At 41.7% G+C, this 22815-nt stretch overlaps 1 protein-coding gene across 4 annotated transcripts; it reads right to left on the minus strand.

Annotated features, from left to right (window-relative positions):
* Positions 1–8251: 8251 nt before the first annotated feature.
* Positions 8252–21760, minus strand: LOC114428573 (NACHT, LRR and PYD domains-containing protein 12-like). Of its 4 annotated transcripts, none has more exons than XM_028397116.1 (9): positions 21642–21760; positions 18518–18801; positions 16657–18439; positions 15318–15491; positions 12558–12731; positions 11642–11815; positions 11363–11458; positions 10971–11017; positions 8252–10844 (listed from the first exon to the last, which is right to left on the minus strand). In XM_028397116.1, exons 2-9 carry the CDS (start codon positions 18792–18794, stop codon positions 10306–10308), a joined length of 3264 nt encoding a protein of 1087 aa, XP_028252917.1. In that variant the 5' UTR covers positions 18795–18801; positions 21642–21760; the 3' UTR covers positions 8252–10305. The 4 variants fall into 4 exon arrangements, with proteins under 4 accessions (XP_028252917.1, XP_028252916.1, XP_028252918.1 ...); XM_028397115.1 differs by having other exon boundaries at positions 11363–11536; XM_028397117.1 differs by lacking the exon at positions 11642–11815.
* Between the last annotated feature and the right edge of the window lie 1055 nt (positions 21761–22815).

Genomic DNA, 22815 nt, shown 5'->3' on the forward strand with positions numbered 1-22815 from the left:
TATCGATAGTATCGATACCAAAGTTAGGATCTGTATTTACTCGATACTAGCGTGATGAGATCGATATTTCCGTGGAAGTTTCTCTTCTATACCTTCAGCAGCAAACAGCGCTCTTCTCTCACTCTGCTCAGTGCGCCATCTGCCCATCTGCTCCACTCTGCCGGAGCAGATGGAGCTCCTGATTGGCTGTGAAGTGCAGCTAGCGTCTTGGAGATGGCAGAGCGACAGACGAGAAGAAGAAACTGCTACCTGTGAGGTGTGTAGAAAAGCGACCCTCCACTGTGGAAACACAACTAATTTAAACAAACATAAAGCAGCAGAGCCCAAAGACCTCGAGCTGCAGAGTAAACAGAGGGAGGAGGAAGAGGCAGATCCCCAAACATGAACCACAGACAGAGGTCACTGACAATTTAAAGAAGTGAAAGTTCAGACTGAGTATTCTGCAAGCAATGATTTGGTGTCTTTCGGAGTGCAGTGATAACACATGCAATTTTAGCAGAATGAACTGTCATCATATCACCAGCTGAAATAAATCTAGTTTTTCTCAAATTCTAAAATATATCTAATAATATAATTATATAAGTTTATATAATGATATGTATTTCAGTATGGTTAACATATTTATGCTTTTGTGATAACTGAGGGGGCGCTAATTTAGAAATTAGAAAACCGCAGCGCAGATGATTTTTTCCAACTGCTCGTGCCGCCCCAGGCGACCACCCGGCCTGCACAAAACCGCCACTGGTAATGCTACCCCCACGTTGCCCTGGTACATTGACAATAGCCCTGTGACCAAAATAGTTTCTTCCCCTTCTTCTCACTGTTGTCAGCCTCATCAATGTATATAAACTCATGCGGGACTTCTTCCGCATCCATTTGCAAAACTCTCTGAAATCAGCAAAATATCACATTGCGTAATCAATATACTGTAGCTCTGCTAGACTTTCACCCTGTCTGAATTTCTTTCAAATGCTATATACTTTTCTTATTTCTTATTTTCTTATTCTTTCAGAAAATAGTCGCGCTGTAAATGTCTTTTTTTTTGTCACTGCAATATTTGTGTGGCAAAAGTTGAAAAATGAAGCTTCATGAAAGGAGCGCTGTTTACTGTGAGCGTCTGAGAGATATATCTCCCCTTTTCATCCGGAATGTCTTCGATGTAACTTCTGGGTTAGCGTAACAAAATATAGCACCGCTAATAAATCAAATAAAACGTTCCCAGTAAGAAATAACAGTGTATAACAGGGGTATACAGAACAACACACTTTCTGGCTGAGATAATGGTCCGCTACGTGTCTATTGTTGCGTTCAGAGCCGCTTTTCAGGCGTGTTGACGACTCAGCTAGTCACGGGAGAGACTTCTCTTGTTTTCAGAAGACATCTTTGACATACCACGTCAGAGGCACAAGGCTCTACAATTGGATATTTGAGCCCCTCATGATATCACTCGATGGTCCGATTGGACACTGATTTGCCTAAAGAATAATACAGCCAGTTTACAAGACACAGGCATGGCAGATAGCTCCGCAGAAAACCTGAAGTGTCCTCTTTTAGAACGTCTCTAGCTATTACCATTGCTGAGATATGAGCAACTTTGTAAGACATACGCTCTCATGTCATATATGACATGGACAAGTTAATAATAATAAATAAAATATCGCTATAGGGGGGCTGACTGACAGAATGATTGTCCTCTATCATGCCAGCAAGATCAACCTCTCCATCTACCTTGACCACAGCTCTGGCAAACATCGAATGCTAGAAAATGTGACAGAACTGTTGTGTTGATGAAGATGAAGCCATCCAGGTCATACTCATTCAGAAGGTTGAAGCATCTGGACTTGTAGAGATTTTCTTGGAGACGTTTTGTTTTTGTTTACCTCATACTTACCTGTGTTGGTCTAACTGACTGTGTCTGGTGTGTCTAACGACTGGCTAACCACTATGAGACTACAGGGGGGCTGTGGTGGTGAGAGAGGTGGACAGTCCATTGCTATTGCTGTGAACATATGACTTGAAGTGACACTTCCTGGGAAAGTATGGAAGCTGCATTATATGTGGTAGAAAAATTATGTCTGAGGCCACCACCTCTGTTAAGGGAAGGTTTTTCCAGCTTAACATAGATGGCTTCCTTGACTCCTCTTTCAAACCACCTTTCCTCTCTGTGAACATTATTGTCCTCAAAGGAGTGTCCTTTCTCTTTGAGGTGGAGGTGAACAGCTGAGTCTTGTTCTGAGGAGGTGGTTCTCCTGTGCTGAGTCATTCTTCTATGGAATGGTTTAGTTTCTCCAATGTACAGATCAGAGCATTTCTCACTGCACTGGACTGCATATATGACATTGCTGTGTTTCTCCCTGGGAGAACCAGTTTCTGTCTCAGTGTTGTCATCGGTTTGAAATGGACCGGGATGACATGGTTATTGAAAATCCTGGAGAGTTTCTCTGATATTCCTGACACATATGGAATGGAGATGTTCTTTCTCAGCCAGTTGTTGTCCTTCTTCCTGTTGTTGGTGGGTCTTTGTGGCTTTAATGAGTGTGGCCAAGCATGGATGATATCAGTTGATGTAGTATGAGCCAAGATGCTAAAAAATGGTCAGTGCTGACAAAATCCTGGACTATAAGTCTAAAATAGACCTGGAACCACTGCCTCCCCCAAAGTCTCTCAATCCACATGTACAGCAGGCCAACTACCAAGTTAAGAGTTTTTTGGCCTTCAAAAAACAGAGTCAAGATATAGTTAAATGTAATAAATAACAATTCCATTGAATTCCTTGGGTCAACATTGTGTGGGAAAATGTGTTCATTTGTCTCTAAGTTGTTTTCATTACATGTTATGCCACTTTCTATATCATTTTTAAATTTTTCGGGTTTGGTGCAGTAAAGGGTTGAAAATAAAGCATTTGAGACATTATTTCAGCTTGGTACCCATTATTTTTACATTTTCCTGGTTCGGGTTCGACCCAAGCCCAAACAAATGCACCTGCAATTACAATGTTGACCCTAGGAATTCAATGGAATCATTATTTATTACATTTAACTATATCTTGAATCTCTTTCTGGACAAAAACAGCAAAAAATGTGTAAAAGATGCATGGAGGACCAACTATCTTAGTGTTTTCTCAAGTGCTTTTGTTGCTTTTTTCCCAACCAACTGTTATTTCTTTATCATTCAAGTGTCTATTTTAAGATCATATTGGGTACCAAGCTGAAATAATGTCTCAAAGGCTTATTTTTAAAAATAAAGTCATTGGGACATTACATTTTTTTCTGATTGCTTAAGCACATTTCTGTAACTATTGGCTATTTGTGCAAAACTCTACACACAAATAAAAAAACCTTACACCAAATCAGCAAAACATTGTAGATCTTTTGCAAAAGCTAATACATCTTGCTTAACTCTTCAAACCTTTGTAAAAATGGTATTTTTGTACCACACAGTTAACACAAACCATCATATTACTAAGCACAGAATGTGCCAACTACACACTGATGGTATTAACTGAAAACACATCTGGCTTTTGCTTTCTCTGTGCACAAGGTCTGTCCATGTGAGGTCAAACTTTTGTCATAAATAGTTCTAGAAACACACAGGGATTCAAATTTCAAGTATGAATGTTTATTCACACACATCAAAACAATCACAAGAAAACATACAATTTCACTGAAAGAGAGAGAAAATCAGTCTCATTGTCTCTCTGGGTCCGGCCACAGAATTTCATCAACATCACATGCAATGTCCAAGGCACCGGGGAACATGTCTCCTGGAGTGCCGTATCCAGGCCTGACATGATGCCTGGTCCATATCCTTGCATGCCTCCTTCCAGATGCTGGATGTCTAGCAATTCTATGGAGTAACAGTTTCAGTTTTACATGTACAGTATTGATGTTTTTCTCATTAGAGTATGGTACACCTACAAAACTTAGAGTGAAGGAACTGTACTAACCCATTCTCATCAATATGTCCTTATGATGCTTGCTACAGTGTAGCGGCTCAGGCTGAACCCGTTGTCCAGCTTCCCTCAGGGTCATTCCATGGTTGATCACATGATCCACTATTGTAGCTCCGATGACATCAGTAATTCTATTTCTTCTTACCCTTCCTCCTTCCTCTTCACCTCCTCGTCCTCTTCCTCTTCCTCCTGCTTCCTCATGTCCTCATCCTCCTCTAATTCTCGTTCTTCTCAGTCTCCTTCTCCCTCCATTGTTCTCCACACTGAAGTTTACCTGTGGCTTATTGACAGAGCTCATGCTGATTGCAAAGTGAACTAATGATGTAAAACAGTTCTCACATGTGACAGTGTAGCTAGACAGTTGGCAAAGTAGTGTAAATACTAGCCATAAATGTGTATAGTTTTACTAGGAGTGTGTTGATCATTTGGAAATTGTGTGTAAAGCAGTGAGTTGTGTTTATGAGGGCAGCAGTGGCTCAGTGGTAGAGCAGGGTTGTCCAATAACCGGAAGGTCGGCAGTTCGACCCCAGCTCCTCCCTAGTCATTGTTGCGTGTCCTTGGGCAAGGCACTTTACCCTCATTGCCTCCAGTGCACTCACTGGTGTATGAATGCGTATGAATGGAACGGCGGTGGTTGGAGAGGCCGTAGGCGCACCTTGGCAGCCACGTCTCCGTCAGACTCCCCCTGGGGAGCTGTGGCTACCACTGGTAGCTTACCACTGCCACTGGTAGCTTACCACTGCCACTGGTAGCTTACCACTGCCACTGTGTGAATGTGGTGTGAAAGAATAATGCATCTCAGTGTAAGCGCTTTGAGTGCCTGCCCAACAGAGCAGAAAAGCGCAATATAAGACCAATGCATTATTATTATTATTATTATTACAGTTCAGCAAAAAGAGTGCTGTGAAGTGGATTATATTTATACATTTGCAAATTGTGTGTTACAAAAGTGCAAATTGAGTGTAAAGCTTAGATTTTGCTATAACTATTACAGTTTTTTCTGATTGCTTAAGCACATTTCTGTAACTATTGGCTATTTGTGCAAAACTCTACACACAAATAAAAAAACCTTACACCAAATCAGCAAAACATTGTAGATCTTTTGCAAAAGCTAATACATCTTGCTTAACTCTTCAAACCTTTGTAAAAATGGTATTTTTGTACCACACAGTTAACACAAACCATCATATTACTAAGCACACAATGTGCCAACTACACACTGATGGTATTAACTGAAAACACATCTGGCTTTTGCTTTCTCTGTGCACAAGGTCTGTCCATGTGAGGTCAAACTTTTGTCATAAATAGTTCTATAAACACAGGGATTCAAATTTCAAGTATGAATGTTTATTCACACACATCAAAACACACACAAGAAAACATACAATTTCACTGAAAGAGAGAGAAAATCAGTCTCATTGTCTCTCTGGGTCCGGCCACAGAATTTCATCAACATCACATGCATGCAATGTCTTCTAGTCCAAGGCACTGGGGAAAATATCTCCTGGAGTGCCGTATCCAGGCCTGACATGATGCCTGGTCAATATCCTCGCATGCCTCCTTCCAGATGCTGGATGTCTAGCAATTCTATGGAGTAACAGTTTCAGTTTTACATGTACAGTATTGATGTTTTTCTCATTAGAGTATGGTACACCTACAAAACTGTGAAGGAACTGTACTAACCCATTCTCATCAATATGCCTCAATAAGCCTCATGATGCTTGCTACAGTGTAGCGGCTCAGGCTGAACCCGTTCAGGGTCATTCCATAGTTGATCACATGATCCACTATTGTAGCTCCGATGACATCAGTAATTCTATTTCTTCTTACCCTTCCTCCTTCCTCACCTCCTCGTCCTCTTCCTCCTGCTTCCTCATGTCCTCATCCTCCTCTAATTCTTGTTCTTCTCAGTCTCCTTCTCCCTCCATTGTTCTCCACACTGAAGCTTACCTGTGGCTTATTTACAGAGCTCATGCTGATTGCAAAGTGAACTAATGATGTAAAACAGTTCTCGCATGTGACAGTGTAGCCAGACAGTTGGCAAAATAGTGTAAATACCAGCCATAAATGTGTGTAGTTTTACTAGGAGTGTGTTGATCATTTGGAAGTTGTGTGTAAAGCAGTGAGTTGTGTTTACAGTTCAGCAAAAAGAGTGCTGTGAAGTGGATTATATTTATACAATTGCAAATTGTGTGTTACAAAAGTGCAATTGAGTGTAAAGCAGTTTTTTTGCTTTTAGTTTTGCAAACTCAGTGAGTGATTTTGCTATAACTATTAATAGTTTTAGAAATTGTGCTATAAGAATCATTGTTAGTGTTTAAGCAATCAGAAAAAACTGTAATAGTTTTAGAAATTGTGCTATAAGAATCATTGTTAGTGTTTAAGCATTCAGAAAAAACTGTAAACATAAAAAGTAACATAAAGTGACATAATTTAATTTTAGTGTGTAAGCAATTGAAAAAAACTGTAATCACCTGACTAAGTGGGAAGTAGAGAGAGGGAGAGCAGTGGAGTGAGGGATAGAAGGAGAGAGAGAGTGAGAGGACGGTGAAGAGGGAGAAATTAGGGAAGCGGATAGGGATAAGTGATGAAGGATGTGAAACAGTCTTCCTGATTGAACTTACGCTAAGAGCTACATTTGTAATGTACTTTGAGATTTGTTGTCAAATGTAAAGTGCCACATAAAAGCAATAAAATTATTAGATTACAGTTTTCTCAATTGTTTACACACATTTTCTGAAAGCATGCCTCATATTCTCAGAACTCTACACACAAATCCCCCAAAAAACACACACAATGGGCAAAACCCCTCAATTCTCCTGCAAAATGAAACGTTACATTCTAAACAATGTTATTTCATCTCAAAATGGGATTGTGTTTCAAACCATCATATGACTAGACATTTATAAGAACCAGCTGAACACTGATGAAGCTCTTAGCGCAAGTTCAATCAGGAAGACTATTTCCTCTCTTTCATCACTTCCCTCCAACCGCTTCCCTCTCGTCCTCCTCACTCCTGTCCCGCCTGCTCCCTCGCCCCTTTGCTCTTTTCTGCCTCTCACCTAATCAGCTGGGTAATAGAGAGCAACTCCCTCGCTCCTCTCCTGCCCAATCACCGCTCAGCAATTCATTTAAAAATCTCCCCGTCTCCTCTCCAGCTGTCTTTCGAATCGATCTCGGCAACCCTCCTCCACCCCAAGCTCCACCAGCTCCTCATCAGGACAAGGCCTCTCATCCCCTGCTCTTCTGCTCCTTCACCACCGCCACCAGGTCTAGACCCGGGGGATTCCTGCCTAAGCGGCCTCATCTCCTGTCCTTTCCCCCTTCGGATGTCGGTCATCGCATCGGGGTCTAGAACGCCAAAGCACATTTAATTCATTCATTCACTGTATTTCAATAAATTCTTTCCCATCTGAACATCTAGTCTCTCCTGATTGAAATGTGCTCAATGTAAAACACTTCTACATTCATCATAAAGACTTGGGCCTTATTTTTGGTTAAGTGTTACACTTACTACAGACAGTACAAGTGTGTTGTAAAATATTTGAGAACATTGTTTTTATACTCAGAACACACAAATACATGGTAAAATTTTATTTTATTTTTCCCACAAAAACAATGTACACAGTGTACATCCCATCCCCAACCAACACAAAGTTACACATACACTACATACAAAACAACAGAAGAATTTACTGTATACAGTGTAGAGAGTATGCATTAATTGTAGGGCTCACTTGCACATAGTTATATCGCAATTCTTTGACTCTTTTTGAAATGTGTTCAAATAGCACCCTGTAGACCTGCTTCATCCTGAGATGATTTCTGCGCATGACACGCTCCAGTGTTGATAAGCTTACCCTTTCAATATTTTGAAACATTTGTATTTGCCGTAATGTTATGGCATTGTTTTCTAGAACCATGTTCATGATTTCAATTTCCTGGTGAGGAGACAGAACAGACAGGACAGAACCACCTTGTATTGGTAATCTTTCAGTTCTGCCAAACAAATAGTAAAATGCTGTAAATACAAAGTAGGTATGTAGAGAAGATCAAAGCAAGGCATCTAGACGTTTCACTGCTCATCCAAGCAGCTTCATCAGTTCTGTTTGGTGGGGAAACATGGTTTATATGTGGTGGAGGACCTCAGTGGGTGGGTCTGTGTGAAAGTTACAAACAATAGCACTAAATGTTTCCATAATTACCTGTGATGATCTGGCTGACTGTGCCAGGTGTGTCTAACGACTGGCTAATGACTATGAGACTGCTGAAGGGGACTGACAGCCCTTTGTTCTTGCTGTGAGTATGTGCAAACTTCAAAGTTTGCCCCAGTGAGTATGAGGCAAATTTTATGCCTCTAGCCTGACTGGTTTCTGGGGTTTGTGTGCAGGGTAAGGAGTCCTGACGATATAATGGAGCTAGTCGAGCCTTGTAGGTTAGGAGAAGGATTATAAAGTGCAACTTTATTTTATTTATAACACACTTTAAAAACAACCATGTTGACCAAAGTGCTACAACATAGAAAAGAACAATATAATACAAAATAATGGTAAATATGAAATATTGTAATTATATGGAAAATACAACCTTGAATGATCAAGTAATCCAGCCCAGTGGGAGGGGCTTACACACTAAAATTAAAACTTTCCCACAATGAACAAAACCTTACACTCAAGGAGCAAAACACTGGCCTAGATTTGCACAACTGTAAGCACATTGTCAGCTTCACACTTTTTTGCAAAACATTACCCACAGTGATTTGCAAAACACTAAACACACTTGTATGCATTTGACACCCCACAAACCAATTGGTTAACCACAGCCACCAGGTGTGCACACACTGGTGCTTAATTGTAGACACACGATCATGTTTAAGCACTATAAAAAGGCAACACGCAAGTTCTATGCCAATAATGCAATCAGACTTCGAGAAATTCAAGCCCATATTGTCAATATCACCAAAATTTCAATGTCCAACAGGTCTCTCTGTCAACAACAGCCCGTATCCTTAAAAAGCATCAAGTTGTGAAATGAAAATGAGTTGTGAAACTGTATAAAGTGCCAATAATAATAATAATGCAAACAAAACAACAGAAGAATTTACTGTATACAGTGTAGAGAGTATGCACCAATTGTATTTTGTATATTGCATTGGTCTTACATTGCGCTTTTCGGCTCTGTTGGGCAGGCACTCAAAGCGCTCACACCACATTCACACAGTGGCAGTGGTAAGCTACCAGTAGTAGCCACAGCTCCCCTTGGGGAGATTTTTTCCCCCCAGTTATTATTTTTGGGCAAAAATAAAACACCCCTTTTTTTCTACTACATCCGTGATGTCTGGTACAGTAAATTCTAAAGGGTGGTGAAGGACCCACAACATTGGGACACACAATACAACTTTTCCAGGCTTTACAGATTTTTAAAAGACTGGTGAAGACTAGTGCAGACTGGTGCAGACTTAGGAATTGTGTGTAAAATCAGGCAAAAATTTGTGTAGTGTGTCCTCAGCTTCAGAGGAATATGAGTGGATGTGCAAGAAGTGTCAAAATCCTGGGCTGAGAGAAGGGGCTAACACTAAAGCGGCATAAAAACTGTCCTACCTGAAGTGTGCTGTTGATGGAGGTGACTTGAAAGAGTCCTGTTTCTGTATCAAACCAGAGACATTTACTGTGTGAAGTCATGATGATGACCAATAGACTACATTAACTTATTATCAGTGCTGTAAAAGTTGGAAATCTTAAAAAGCAACACCATGATTTTTCAAACTGCATTCCGTTATTACAGATCAAAATAAGTGCATCTGTCATTAGGAGGATCCAGACACAAAAACCATCACCCAGGTCAGTCCAGTTTTTTATAGAGCTCATTTCACTGCTTCTAATGCCCGGTTTACACTGTGCGAATTTGGGCTGTCGCAGACAAAAGACAAGCATCGCAGGAAAATTGTGGAGATATCTTTGGTCGTGGCCCTAAATCGGTGGTCTTACATCGCACTATGAGACAGGTTCCACGATGGCCGTAGTCAGCGTCTTGCGACCAAAGACAAGCTAAGCTAAATTTCTAGCGGTGTCAGAAATTTAGGATGACTGACTCACAGTGTGACAGCTGCTACGACGTGTCACCCCACATCCACGTCTTCCTCCTCCTCGCATGTTGACATGTGACGTAACTTGTGAGTCACAGTGAATGGTCATCGTACAATCTGCACGCATCAAACTTGACATTGTACCAAAGTTTATTAGATTCACGTCGTGTACTGTCATGCAATGGTCTTATAAGATCGCTAAAATTCTCACAGTGTAGAAAGGCCATAAGACAAAATCATTTTAACATGAGCTTCCAGAGACTCCTTCCTACACATAACACAGATGCACTGAAGAACACAATGAGACAAACCCAAACCCAGCATAGAGAGGTTGAGTGAATGTGGTGTTGAAGGTGTGGAGGTGGATCAGTGTGTCAGAGGAGACTCTGTAGAAGGACAGAGTGCCAGCAGGACAGTCCACATATACTGCTACTCTGTCAGAGACAGAGGAGGAAGAGTAAGGGATGATTGTTACTTTGTTATCATGAGAGACAGAGTAACCATCATCATAATAGCACCTCAGATTCCAGGACTGATCGTTCCGTCCAAACTTGATATCAGGACTGTCTCCATTCCTTCTGATTCTTCTGTAACTCACTGATATATCAATCATTCCTCTCCACTTGAACTCCCAGTAACAGCGACCATTCAGAACATTTTTACACAGCAGCTGAGGCCACACATCAAATCTGTCTGGATGATCAGGATATGGCTGTTTCTCTTTGACATATGTCACCTTCCTGTTGTTGTCAGACAGTTTGAGTTTCGTGCTCACTGAGTTTGTGTCGACTTCAAGTTGACAGAAGTCTGATGGAGAGAAAAAGACACAGCTGCAGTTTATCATCTGACAAATCTGATGGCTTTACTGACTGATATGTTGTTTATTCATACAAAGTTTCATCATCAGACTTTTTGTCAGTCGTGTGAACTTACACTTCATCAGACCAGGTTTTGACCTCTGCTCTCCACCATGGTCTACCCTGCAGGAAAAAAAGAAATGATTTTTCTATTGAACATGAACACAGACACACAAGCAGGCACTCACTGACCACCAACGTATGACCATATATAATGTGGGATGTCCTTTCCAGTGTTTGCGGACAGGCAAAATACCTTTACAGTCAACTGAATAAAACCAAGCCAACAGAAAGCCTCATGGTACATAGATACATACTGACATTCATACATACTGACAGTGTCATTTACAATCACATGAACATTAGTAAAGTTTAGGGCAATCCTGTAAAGGTTAGAAAACAAGGCCAAAAACACTACATCACAAGTCTTTAAAACACTCCATCTGAGGTCATGTTGTCGGTCCATACCTGAGAGTGTCCAGTCTAAAGCGTGGACTCTCGCGTGCAGCACATAGCAGCTGCACTCCAGAATCTCCTGGGTGGTTGTAGCTCAGGTCCAGCTCTCTAAGATGTGAGGGGTTAGAATTCAGAGCTGAGGCCAGGGAAGCACAGCCTTCCTCTGTGATTAAACAACCTGACAGACTAGAATTAGAAATACATCATGAACTCAAGTGGAAAATTCAACCCAAGTTGAACGTCTTCAACATGAACCTGAAGCAGCTGAAAAACAACCAGATGTATCCTGACCTGAGAATCTGCAGTTTACAGTCAGAATTCCCCAGTCCAGCTGATAGCTGCTTCACTCCTGAATCCTGCAGGTCATTGTGACTCAGGTTCAGCTCTATCAGATGGGAGGGTTTGGACTTAAGAGCTGACCCCAGAGGAGCACAGCTAGTCATTGATAACCTGCAGTGATAGAGTCTAGAATAAAGAATAAAAGTGTTTAACTTCCTGCTTGAATTCATGTAGTGTTTCATCATCACTTCAGCACAGAAGAAGGTTCAGAATGTTTAGAATGCAGGTTCCAACATTGAGCTCTCATTCATGTAAATACAACAACAATAAATTCAATCAAGACACAGTGACTTCAGCTGTGAATTGTACAATTCCAGACACCTTGCTTCAATCTTCTCTAAGAATTATGACCTGGATGACTGAGAATCTTCATCAACACTTCAGATGTAAAGCCCTGCAGTTCCACCTGTGCCCCCAACTAGAATAATCTGTATTGTCATTGTAACAATTAAGCTTGTGCAACAAAATTAAGGGCTGTCCAATTGTGCATCTTTCATGCTAATAAGGGCCTAGAATGATACAATTCATTTTTTTTGTTTGTCCATGTCCAAAAATGTGTACCAAGTTTGGCGAGCTTTTGAGCATGATCGGGCCTCCTAAAATGTGAACATTTAGGAGAAGGAAAAAGTAAAAATAATAATCCCAACAGGGCTCTTGTACTTTTTACATGCTTGAGGCCCTAATCAAGTGTATGTGTGTTTTACATTGAATTATCCAGAGGAGGAGATTTTTTTATCATGAGAAGGTTTTAAATATGTAACTGTGCCACAGTCCTTCCCTTCCAAACCATAGAACAAGAAAACTGTACCATAATCCAATAATCCTGTATGTGGATCAATCTACAACATACAACATAACAACATCTGACCTCAGAGTCTGCAGTCTACTGTCTGGATTTTGCAGAAAACCATGCAGTTGCTTCAGTCCTGAATCCTGCAGGTTGTTTTCACTCAGGTCCAGATGTCTCAGATGAGAGGGGTTGGACTTTAGAGCTGAGCCCAGAGGAGCACAACTGTCCTCTCTCAACCAGCAGCCACACAACCTGAATAAAGAAAAAAATACATTGATAGTCATGGATAATCCAACTTGATCCAAGACTTGATCAGGTTAAAATTTACAGATCAATATTACTGAGACAGAAAGGTTAATTCCTGAACAACTCTTTAATGTCCATGGGAACACCAGACTGGACCTGATTTGTGATCAGACCGCCAATGACTGAGGAGATGGTGATATGAAGTCACCGGCATGGAGCCAGGTGGGGATTGAACTGCTTATTGTTGTGGACAAGCAGTTCTGTAGGGGAGCAGACTAATTGGTGCTAGTTAAAGGTGTAAACAACCAACAAGATGGGGTGCCTGTCAGAGCACAGGAAGATGAGGCAGGAGTCCAGCGTGGATTATCAGGAATTTATTCACTGATTTCTGCAGTATCAGCAGTCTGTAACAGTAAATAATAATACAGTTTATAACCGTTCTAATAACACAACGTATTCAAACATCGTTGTCTGCTTTACATAAATAAAGCTTAACACCAGGATTAATAATCAACAGCGTTATTCACGCAACCCCTCCCATTACCAACAACAACGAGCAGACACATTTAATTGCGCTGCATTGCGTGCTAAGGAGTAATTTATGACTAGCAATCACAGGCGGCAACATAGCGACCACAAGGGCGCAGCAAATGGACACAAACAAGCATGGCAGCTCGGTAAACCTAAACATAACACCAATAATCCTGTCTCCTTTGGTTGGCAACATGCCACAACATTTACACAACTAACAGGACTTTGCAGACAAAATTAAACAGATCAAAATGGACAGAGATGACACCATGGTCTCTTATGATGTAACTTCGCTTTTCACATGCATCCCCACCACAGATGCAACGGAACTGGTGAGAGAACAGCTAGCCCGGGACAACACACTTGCAGACAGAACCCTCTTAACACCAGACCACATATGCAATCTACTGGACATCTGCCTAAACACCACATATTTCAAGTACAATGAGAAATATTATACAGACAAAAACATGGATGTGCCATGGGGTCACCTGTATCCCCAATTGTGGCCAACTTTACAGTGGTAAAGTGGTATAGTGGTGGAGGATAGAGCTCTAGCTTCCTTCCCAGGAACAGCTCCATCCCACTGGTTCAGATATGTGGATGACATATGGGTAAAGATCGAAGCTAATGAAGTGGAGCACTTCACCAAACACATAAATACAGTGGACAAAAACATCCAATTCACTCGGGAGGATGTCAAAGATAACAGTCTGGCATTTCTTGACTGCCTTGTTCACACTGAAGCAGACAGGGGCCTAAGCATTGAGGTCTACAGGAAACCAACCCACACTGACCAATATCTACTTTTTGACTCACACCACCCACTGGAGCATAAGCTGGAGGTCATCAGGACCCTACAACACCAGGCACAAACAATACCCACAGAAACAGAAGGTAGAACCAAGGAGCAAAAACAAGTAAGCACAGCTCTCAGAACTTGTGGCTACCCAAACTGGGCCCTGGTGAAAGCTGGCAAAAGGAAAGAACAGCAGACAGCCGGAAAAACATTGTCATCCCATATATATCAGGAGTTTCTGAGAAACTGCGAAGGATTTTCAATGCACATCAGATCCCAGTACACTTTAAGTCCAGCTCTACACTAAGACAAACACTGGTCCACCCCAAGGACAAATTCCCAGGGACAGAGACAGCAATGTAATTTATGCAGTTCAGTGCAGTGAGGAATGCTCTGATCTCTATATTGGTGAAACCAAACAACCACTACACAGAAGGATGGCACAGCACAGGAGAGCCACCTCCTCAGGACAAGACTCAGCAGTTCACCTTCACCTTAAAGAGAGTGGCCATTCCTTTGAGGATAATAATGTCCAAATTCTAGACAGGGAGGAAAGATGGTATGAAAGAGGAGTCAAAGAAGCCATCTATGTGAAATTGAAAAAACCCTCTCTAAACAGAGGAAGAGGGCATCAGCTCTCACCTGTTTACAACTCTGTTCTTTCATCCCTTCCTAGCAGACTTCACTCCCATTTAAACTCTAACGATGGGCCGTCAACTATTCCTGCACATGACCCAGACACAGTTTCTGGTTGTTAACTGACCATTAACCAACTCTAGGGATCTTAGTCAGTGAGCTCCTGCAAGATCCACCCACAGAGGTCCTGAACACATAAAACTCAGATTACCAACCAGAATAGTTGCAGAACTGAAGAAGCCACTTGGGAGAGTGGCGAAACGTCTTCAAAAAACAATCCTTGAGTCCAGTTGCCTCGATTTAAACTCTTGGAAAAAACATAACACCAACAGCACTGACACGTAACAAAGGCACTTACGTCTCGCCAGCGGCTAAACCACAGAACATCAGCGAAGAGAAGTTCCCACAGCACATGGAAGTTATGCTACTCTGAACAGTCTCGACAAAACTAACTAGCAGCTTCTTCTTAGCCTCAACCAGGAACTCTCGTCCAAACAAGATGATGACGTCGCATCACGTGACTACATACTGGGGGTGTTGAACCTTTATAACAAGTTCTTACCACCTGAGCCACGGCTGCCCATTATAAGACTGATAAATAAATTAAATAATAACAGAGAACCAACCTCAGAGTCTGAAGTGTACAATATGGATTCTGCAGTCCAGCACACAGCTGTTTAAGTCCTGAATCCTGCATGTAGCTGAAGCTGAGGTCGAGCTTTTTCAGATGGGAGGGGTTGGACTTCATAGCTGAAGTGATGACTTCACAGTGAGTCTCTGAGAGTTCACAGTGAGAAAGTCTGTGATGATAGAAATGTCAGAAAACATGTTATTATGAAAAAGTACACTTCATTTCAAGACAGCTGGACACATTGCTCTTCACATCAGTGGTTCAGCTGAAACACTAATTCTCATCAGATCTTTAACTGTGCTGTAACCTGTAGTTGAGGGCAGAGAACAGAGCCTTCTGAATTCCAGCCTTCATACTGTAAATATTCAGGATTGTTTGATTGTTGTTGGATTTTTGATGTGTTTGAAGTTTTTCTCTTTTGTGAAAACTGGTTTCTTCCAGCTAAGATGGCTAAGACTTTCATCCTGATTGGACTGTTGTAATGGTACTGAGTTGCATTTTTTACAAAACACAGCTGCTTGCCTGCTAACTGGAAGACCACTTCACAGCAGTTTGATCCTTCCTCCGCTGCCTGCCTGTCCAGTTTAGGAGTGGTTTTAGGATTTTATTATAGTTTTGAAGGTTTTAAATGGGTTACTTATGCCCTCTTTATGTGAACTCTTACATCATCAGACACCAGTGAGAGAACCCAGGTCAGCTAACCAGCAGATAGATCCTTGATGTCCCAAGAACATAGCGTAAAAGTCGATTGAGCCTTTCCTGTGGCCCTCAGCTTTGGAACACCCTACCTGTCCACGTTAGAACAGCTCAAACATAGGGGTATACTATATGGCAAAAATATCATATCACATTTTTTTTTTGGTAAAATCATGATCATGATTTTATCATGATTTGTTTTTACATTATCACTAATTTGCATGTTTCCCTGTAAATGACTTAAGGTAGCCTACTCTGTCACTTCTCAAAAAATCTCAGTAGATTTAAAAGGCAAACAACACTGATAAAGTGCACTCGGTTAGTTAATATAATATAATCAATTAGTTTTCAATAAACATGAAAATTTATTTTACTTTAATTATTTTAATTATTTGTGCCTCCTAAAACACTAAATACATTATTGAAAAGGGTCAAATAGAGACTTAAGCAAAAGCAGACTTAAGTTACTCTTAAAGAGACTTTCACAGCTGAAGAATGTGTGAGACAAAAACACAGCTGACAGGTGATGTTTCAGTGAACACTTGGAACTCTGTTTGAAGAACCACACAGTGTGGATCTGTGAAGACCTGAACTACTAATCTACTCAACTTTATAATGATCCTCACATTTGGACTCACCGAAACGTTCTGCAGTTCCTCACAGCTGGAATCAGTCTCTGTCGTCCCTTCTCTGAGGTGTTATACTTCATGAGGTCCAGCTCATCAAGAACCTCCTCTGAAATCTGCAGCATGTAGGCCAGAGCAGAGCAATGGATATCAGAGAGTTCCTCCTCTGCTCTGTTCTCAGACTGCAGGAACTCTTGGATCTCCTGATGTACTGAGAGGTCGCTCATCTCCATCAGACAGTGGAAGATGTTGATGCTTCTGTCAGGAGAAATTTTACCAGTCTTCATCTTTTTCAGATTGTTGATGACTCTCTGGATGGTTTCTGAACTGTTCTCTGTCTGACCCAGCAGGCCTCCCAAGAGTTTCTGGTTGGACTTCAGAGAGAGGCCATGAAGAAAGCGAACTAGCAGGTCCAGTTGGCCATTTTTATCATCCAGAGATTTCTCCATGACTCTCTTCAGAAAAACATCCAGAGGTGAGGGATTGTAGTTGTCACCAAGAAAGTCCCTCAGCTCCTCAGTGTTCCTGTTGGTGTAACAGAGGACCAGGTGAAGAGCAGCCAGAAACTCCTGAACACTCAGATGGACGAAACAGAACACCTTGTCCTGGTACAGGCCTCTCTCCTCTTTAAAGATCTGTGTGAACACTCCTGAGTACACTGATGCTGCTCTGATATCAATGCCACACTCTGTCAGGTCTGATTCATAGAAGATCAGGTTTCCTTTCTGCAGCTGCTTAAAAGCCAGTTTTCCCAGAGACTGGATCATCTTCCTGCTCTCAGGACACCACTGTGGATCTGTCTCCACTCCTCCATCATACTTGACCTTCTTCAATTTCACCTGAACCACCAGGAAGTGGATGTACATCTCAGTCAGGGTCCTGGGCAGCTCTCCCCCCTCTCTGGTTTTCAACATGTCCTCTAGAACTCCAGCACTAATCCAGCAGAAGACTGGGATGTGGCACATGATGTGGAGGCTGCGTGATGTCTTCATGTGGGAGATGATCCTGCTGGCCTGCTCCTGCTCTCTGAACCTCTTCCTGAAGTACTCCTCCTTCTGTGGGTCAGTGAACCCTCTGACCTCTGTCACCATGTCCACACAGTCAGGAGGGATGTGATTGGCTGCTGCAGGTCGTGTAGTTATCCAGAGGCGAGCAGAGGGAAGCAGCTTCGCCCTGATGAGGTTTATCAGCAGCACATCCACTGAGGTGGACTCTGTGACATCAGTCAGGACCTCAGTGTTGTGGAAGTCCAGAGGAAGTCGACACTCATCCAGACCATCAAAGATGAAGACCACCTGGAAGTCTTGAAAGCTGCAGATTCCTGCTTCTTTGGTTTCAGTGAAGAAGTGATGAACAAGTTCCACCAAGCTGAACTTTCTCTCTCTCAGCACATTCAGCTCTCTGAAAGTGAATGGGAATGTGAACTGGATGTCCCGGTTGGCTTTGTCTTCAGCCCAGTCCAGAGTGAACTTCTGTGTTAGGACTGTTTTCCCGATGCCAGCCACTCCCTTTGTCATCACTGTTCTGATTGGTTCCTGTCTTTCAGGTGAGCCTTTAAAGATGTCTTCTGGTCTGATGCTTGTTTCTGGTCTGTGTGCTTTCCTGGATGCTGTTTCAATCTGTCTGACCTCATGTTCCTCATTGACCTCAGCAGTCCCTCCCTCTGTGATGTAGAGCTCTGTGTAGATCTGGTTTAGAAAGGTTTTCTTTCCTGCTTTAGCGATCCCCTCAAACACACACTGGAACTTCTTCTTCAGGTTAGACTTCAGCTTTTGTTGACAGTCAGCAAGGATCTCTAAAGAAACAGCAGACTGAGTTACACACGTCGCTGTGTGAACAGATATTGTCATCTGTGGCTAGGTCCCTGACTTACCTTCAGGATCTGAGGTGATGTCTTTGAGGTTCTCCACCAGATCTCTCTGATTCATCTTCACCAAAACCATTTTCAAGACCATAACAGAGTGTAAACCATAGGTGAGCAACATCTGGTCCACTGTGTCTATTCTGTCTGCTGTCTCAAGACGAGACTTGGAGATGTGCCGAAAGTCACAGAGGACACCCCTCTGGTACATAAACCACTTAAATTTTTTGAAGTCCTCCTCACCCAAATTCTCCAAAATCTGCAGAAGCACCTCTGGAGGAGCTGCCATCTTATACCTGTGAAGATTCAAACACCGTCAGAGGTTGAAGGTTCTTTGTACAGGTTAGAAGGACTGTGCATAAGTGAATCAAACATTTCACTGTTAGAGCCAGTTTTTGTATTGAAGTTGAAAATGCATATTTGTATAATACTCTCTATATATTTGGAACCAGATTATGAATTATATTTTTAATATATGAATATTTGCAACATTTGTTCTGATATTAGTATTGGGAATTGCTTTGATGTAAAAGCGAATTTGTTTGTATGATTTATTTGCAAGTAGATGCTGCGTTCTGTGACGCGGTTGCTTGGGAGTCCCAGCTGTTTGGCTGGAGTGTCGTGTTGCTATGGAGACACAGAGCGGTTGTGTGGATAGCTGTGCTCTCGGCTTTAGTTGGAGCCGCGGAGTTAGTTACAGTGTTAATAGTTTACGTCTCACGCCTGATGCAGCATCATGAGTATGTGACTTTGTTTTTATTTTATCTAATTAATCTTTGAATGGAATCATTTGCTATTGTTTTGTGCTTGTGTTTACATTTTGATCGAGTAATTCTATAACTGTGATTGTCGTGCATAGATACAGATGAGATGTGGATGTGCGGATGTGCGATGTGATGTATTGTTCTGTTAATACTATAGGTTAAGGTTTATTAGACAAACAACGTTTAAATATTATTTTATTCAGTTTTAGAAAATGCATATTGAGTGTTAAAAATCATAGCGTTAATCAGTTGTATTTATCTGTTTCAGTTTTACACTTTCCTACTCCAATAAACCTGTTAGACAAGAAGTCGTCTTAAGAGTAGTGGAAAAAGGAAATGAGTTTAACTGGCCTGTCAAAAGTATAGCGGACATATACCGAGGACGGCACAGGAATATTAACATAATTTATGTAATTTATAATTTATTTATTTAAATCGTATTAGCTGCTGAGTAGTATAAAAGTGACGTAGAAGACAGCAGAAGCCTCGATTCCAAGAGTATCACAGTCTTGACCGTCATGTAACATGGGAATTCATCTTTTGTTGTGAATAATTTAAGTTTACAGTAAAGATACAAAAAAGGAGGCTTGAATTGCAGACCCTTTATTTTGTCTCAGAATCTCAGAATTCTTACTTTTCCTCAAAATTCTGACTTTACTCTTTAAGAATTCTGACTAGTGTTTAGTTGTTGGTCTGTGTCTCAGAGCCAGCTCTTGGCATAGGCAACGTAGGCACCCGCTGCTGCAAGTAGAGAGTCTGTGACAACCGGCAGGATTGATTTTGCTTCGAGCGGGAGTGGGTGGTCATAGAAAACATTTACTGTGTCACACAATTAAGCTTCTGAGCGGTGGAGCAGGGCATGGAGAGTAGTTCAAAAAAGGTTTAAGATAATCAATACAAATTAATAATTGAATGATCTTATACATAAGATATCATTATACACTAGGTACAATGAAATTCTGCAGAAAGTTTATTCCATAGCGGGGAATCAAAGCTGTGCTGCGGCAGTGAGAGTGGCCACCCTAACCACTAGACCACCAGGAAGAGGTTGCATAAGGCAGAGGACTGAATTTACTTGCTGAAAAGGCTGTGAAAGAGTTCTGGTCAGTAGAGCACTAATTTGACTAAATTGTATTATTTATTTAATAAAAAAAATTGTGTTTAATCTCATAACAGCATCAGGGGATAGTATATCTATCTATTATCTAATAACTCCGGCATTTTGTTGAACTGATGTTAAAAAATGGACCTGAACTCCAGGCAGCCACCAGCAGACATTCCAGATGTGTTGACCTTAGTTTTGGGGAGCTGTGTCATCCATGTTTACATGGTATGGTACAGATACCGCAGAACTCCTGCAAAGATCAGTGGTCCGAAGGGGGTTCTCCACAGTATCAGGTAGTGATGCGTTTCTCGCAAAAAATTTGTTCAATATGAACTAGTCTTTTATATGAATCAGGAGTAACAAGTCACCTCAGTGAGCGATTCGTTCTCTCACCACATGGCAGGCAGTTGCATAAGCTCAGTTGGCAGGACGGGAAACAGAAATTATTATTATATTTGGTTCTTGTTGATGTGTAGTGTTATTGTTATATATTTTAAAGCTCACTTATATTGGTTGTTAATTGAAAAGTAAAGCACAATCTATCTCCATCTCTCTACTCCATATTTGAGGTTGGTACTGAGAGTGAGTCAGAGGCAGGGCCATCATGTAGGGCCAGTGGAGGAAGTTCTATTGCTGAGGTGAGTGATGACGGGAATATCAGGTGGACATGAGGGAGATTTGCCAGTGTTTTGTCTCTGTAAATGAGAGAAGGCCTCAGATATGGAGGCTTTGTATAATCTGTTGTGTAGTGCCACCAGTCTGGTTGACAAAACTGTTGTTTCACTTGGAATTAGTTTTTCTTTGTCACAGTGTTTAAAAATCAATGAGTGTTTGTTTGTCTCTGAAATAGTCATTAAGTGTTTACTTCTGTAGGTAAAATAGTTTAACAACCTGTTAAAATCCACAGGAAATGGCAACTACTTCATATTATTATATTATATTTTATAATATACTAATGTACTTTTTTTCACCACCCACCCACAGAAGGTTCCCCCCCCCACACATTTTTAATGCTTCCAACGCCACTGCTGCTGACTGTCTAATGAACACACAGCAGGACAGTTTAGAAGCTTCTTTCTAACATAGATGTTCTTATCTAGTTTGATTTGAAGTCTTTTTATTCCAGTTCGTTCAGTGTTTTCTGTCTGTTCGAATCATAAGTCAAACCAGTCAAACTGCCACTGACTGACAATAACACAGAAACATTCATCTGTAGCCTGAAACACTACTGACTGTAACAAAGTAGAAAACCATTTGAGAGTTTTACCTTAGAGCAGTGCAGAGATGTCCTAGAGCATACAGAGTGCTGAAAAGTGGTCTGTGTTCAGAGACCGAGAACAGACACTCTACAGGAGGATCATTTTGTCACAACAGCTTCTGTGAAAGTGACAGAAGAGGAAGTCAAAGAGGAAGAGGCAGAGCCGTCGCAACACGGTAGGTAAACCAGGCAACTGCCTAGGGCCCCGAGCATGAGAGGGGCCCTAAGACGGACGGTCAGTTAGCCCCACCATTCAACTACAGCTGTTTTGGCCCAGCGCATTGACACAGACTCCCCCCTCGCCCCGCCCTCACGGGGCCCTGTTACAGCGCTGCTGGAAGCAGAGAGGAGCGGCTCATTCAAAATAAAGGAGGAAGCACACACTCTGCCGGCTGCAAGAAAAGACGGCAAAAGAAAGAAAGAAGAAGAAGAAAAAAGAGGACAAAACGGGAGAGAGGTAAGAGTCTGTAACACAGCTCAGCCTCATCTTACTCCACCACACTGTTTGTCTTTTTTCAAATTGTATCACAGAACACTTTTAGAGACTTAAGGGTGAAAGAATTGATTCTGGACGGTGTTAACATGCAGTGTGTGTTCAGATATATAGAATTTCTGGCGCTGTAGGAGACGGCTGCCTTACCAGTGTCTCCAACGCACCCAAGTGTTTCTTACTTTCTTTAACGTTTTTATCTACTTATTTTACGTATCCTGTGGATATATTTTATTTCTAACATGGCACCACCATGCGACAGTTGTCTTGTTTATTCAAGAGAAGAACTTTTTGCACTGAGGACTAACGTCGGAATGCAGCACAACGTCCCAGCAGAGCTGAGGAGGAAGTACAGGGGCTGCAAGGCAGGAGTTAAAGTAAAGGCTGCACGTAGACGTTTTAAGCCAGCGATCCACTCGGTAATAATGGGGAATGTCAACTCACTACCGAATAAGATGGAAGAGCTGTCTTTCAATCAACGGAGTTATCGTGAGTGCAGCTTATACTTTACCGAGACGTGGCTCACTGATGTGATACCTGATGCTAACGTGGATCTACCGGGCTTTACTGCTGTGAGAGCCGACAGAGACACGAACGCTTGCGGGAAGAGCAGAGGTGGGGGGCTCATCATATATGTGAATGAGCATTGGTGTTGACCAGGACACGTCTCAGGAAAAAAGGTACTGTGTTGTC

Source organism: Parambassis ranga, chromosome 24, assembly GCF_900634625.1.
Source record: "Parambassis ranga chromosome 24, fParRan2.1, whole genome shotgun sequence".
NCBI lineage: Eukaryota > Metazoa > Chordata > Actinopteri > Ambassidae > Parambassis > Parambassis ranga.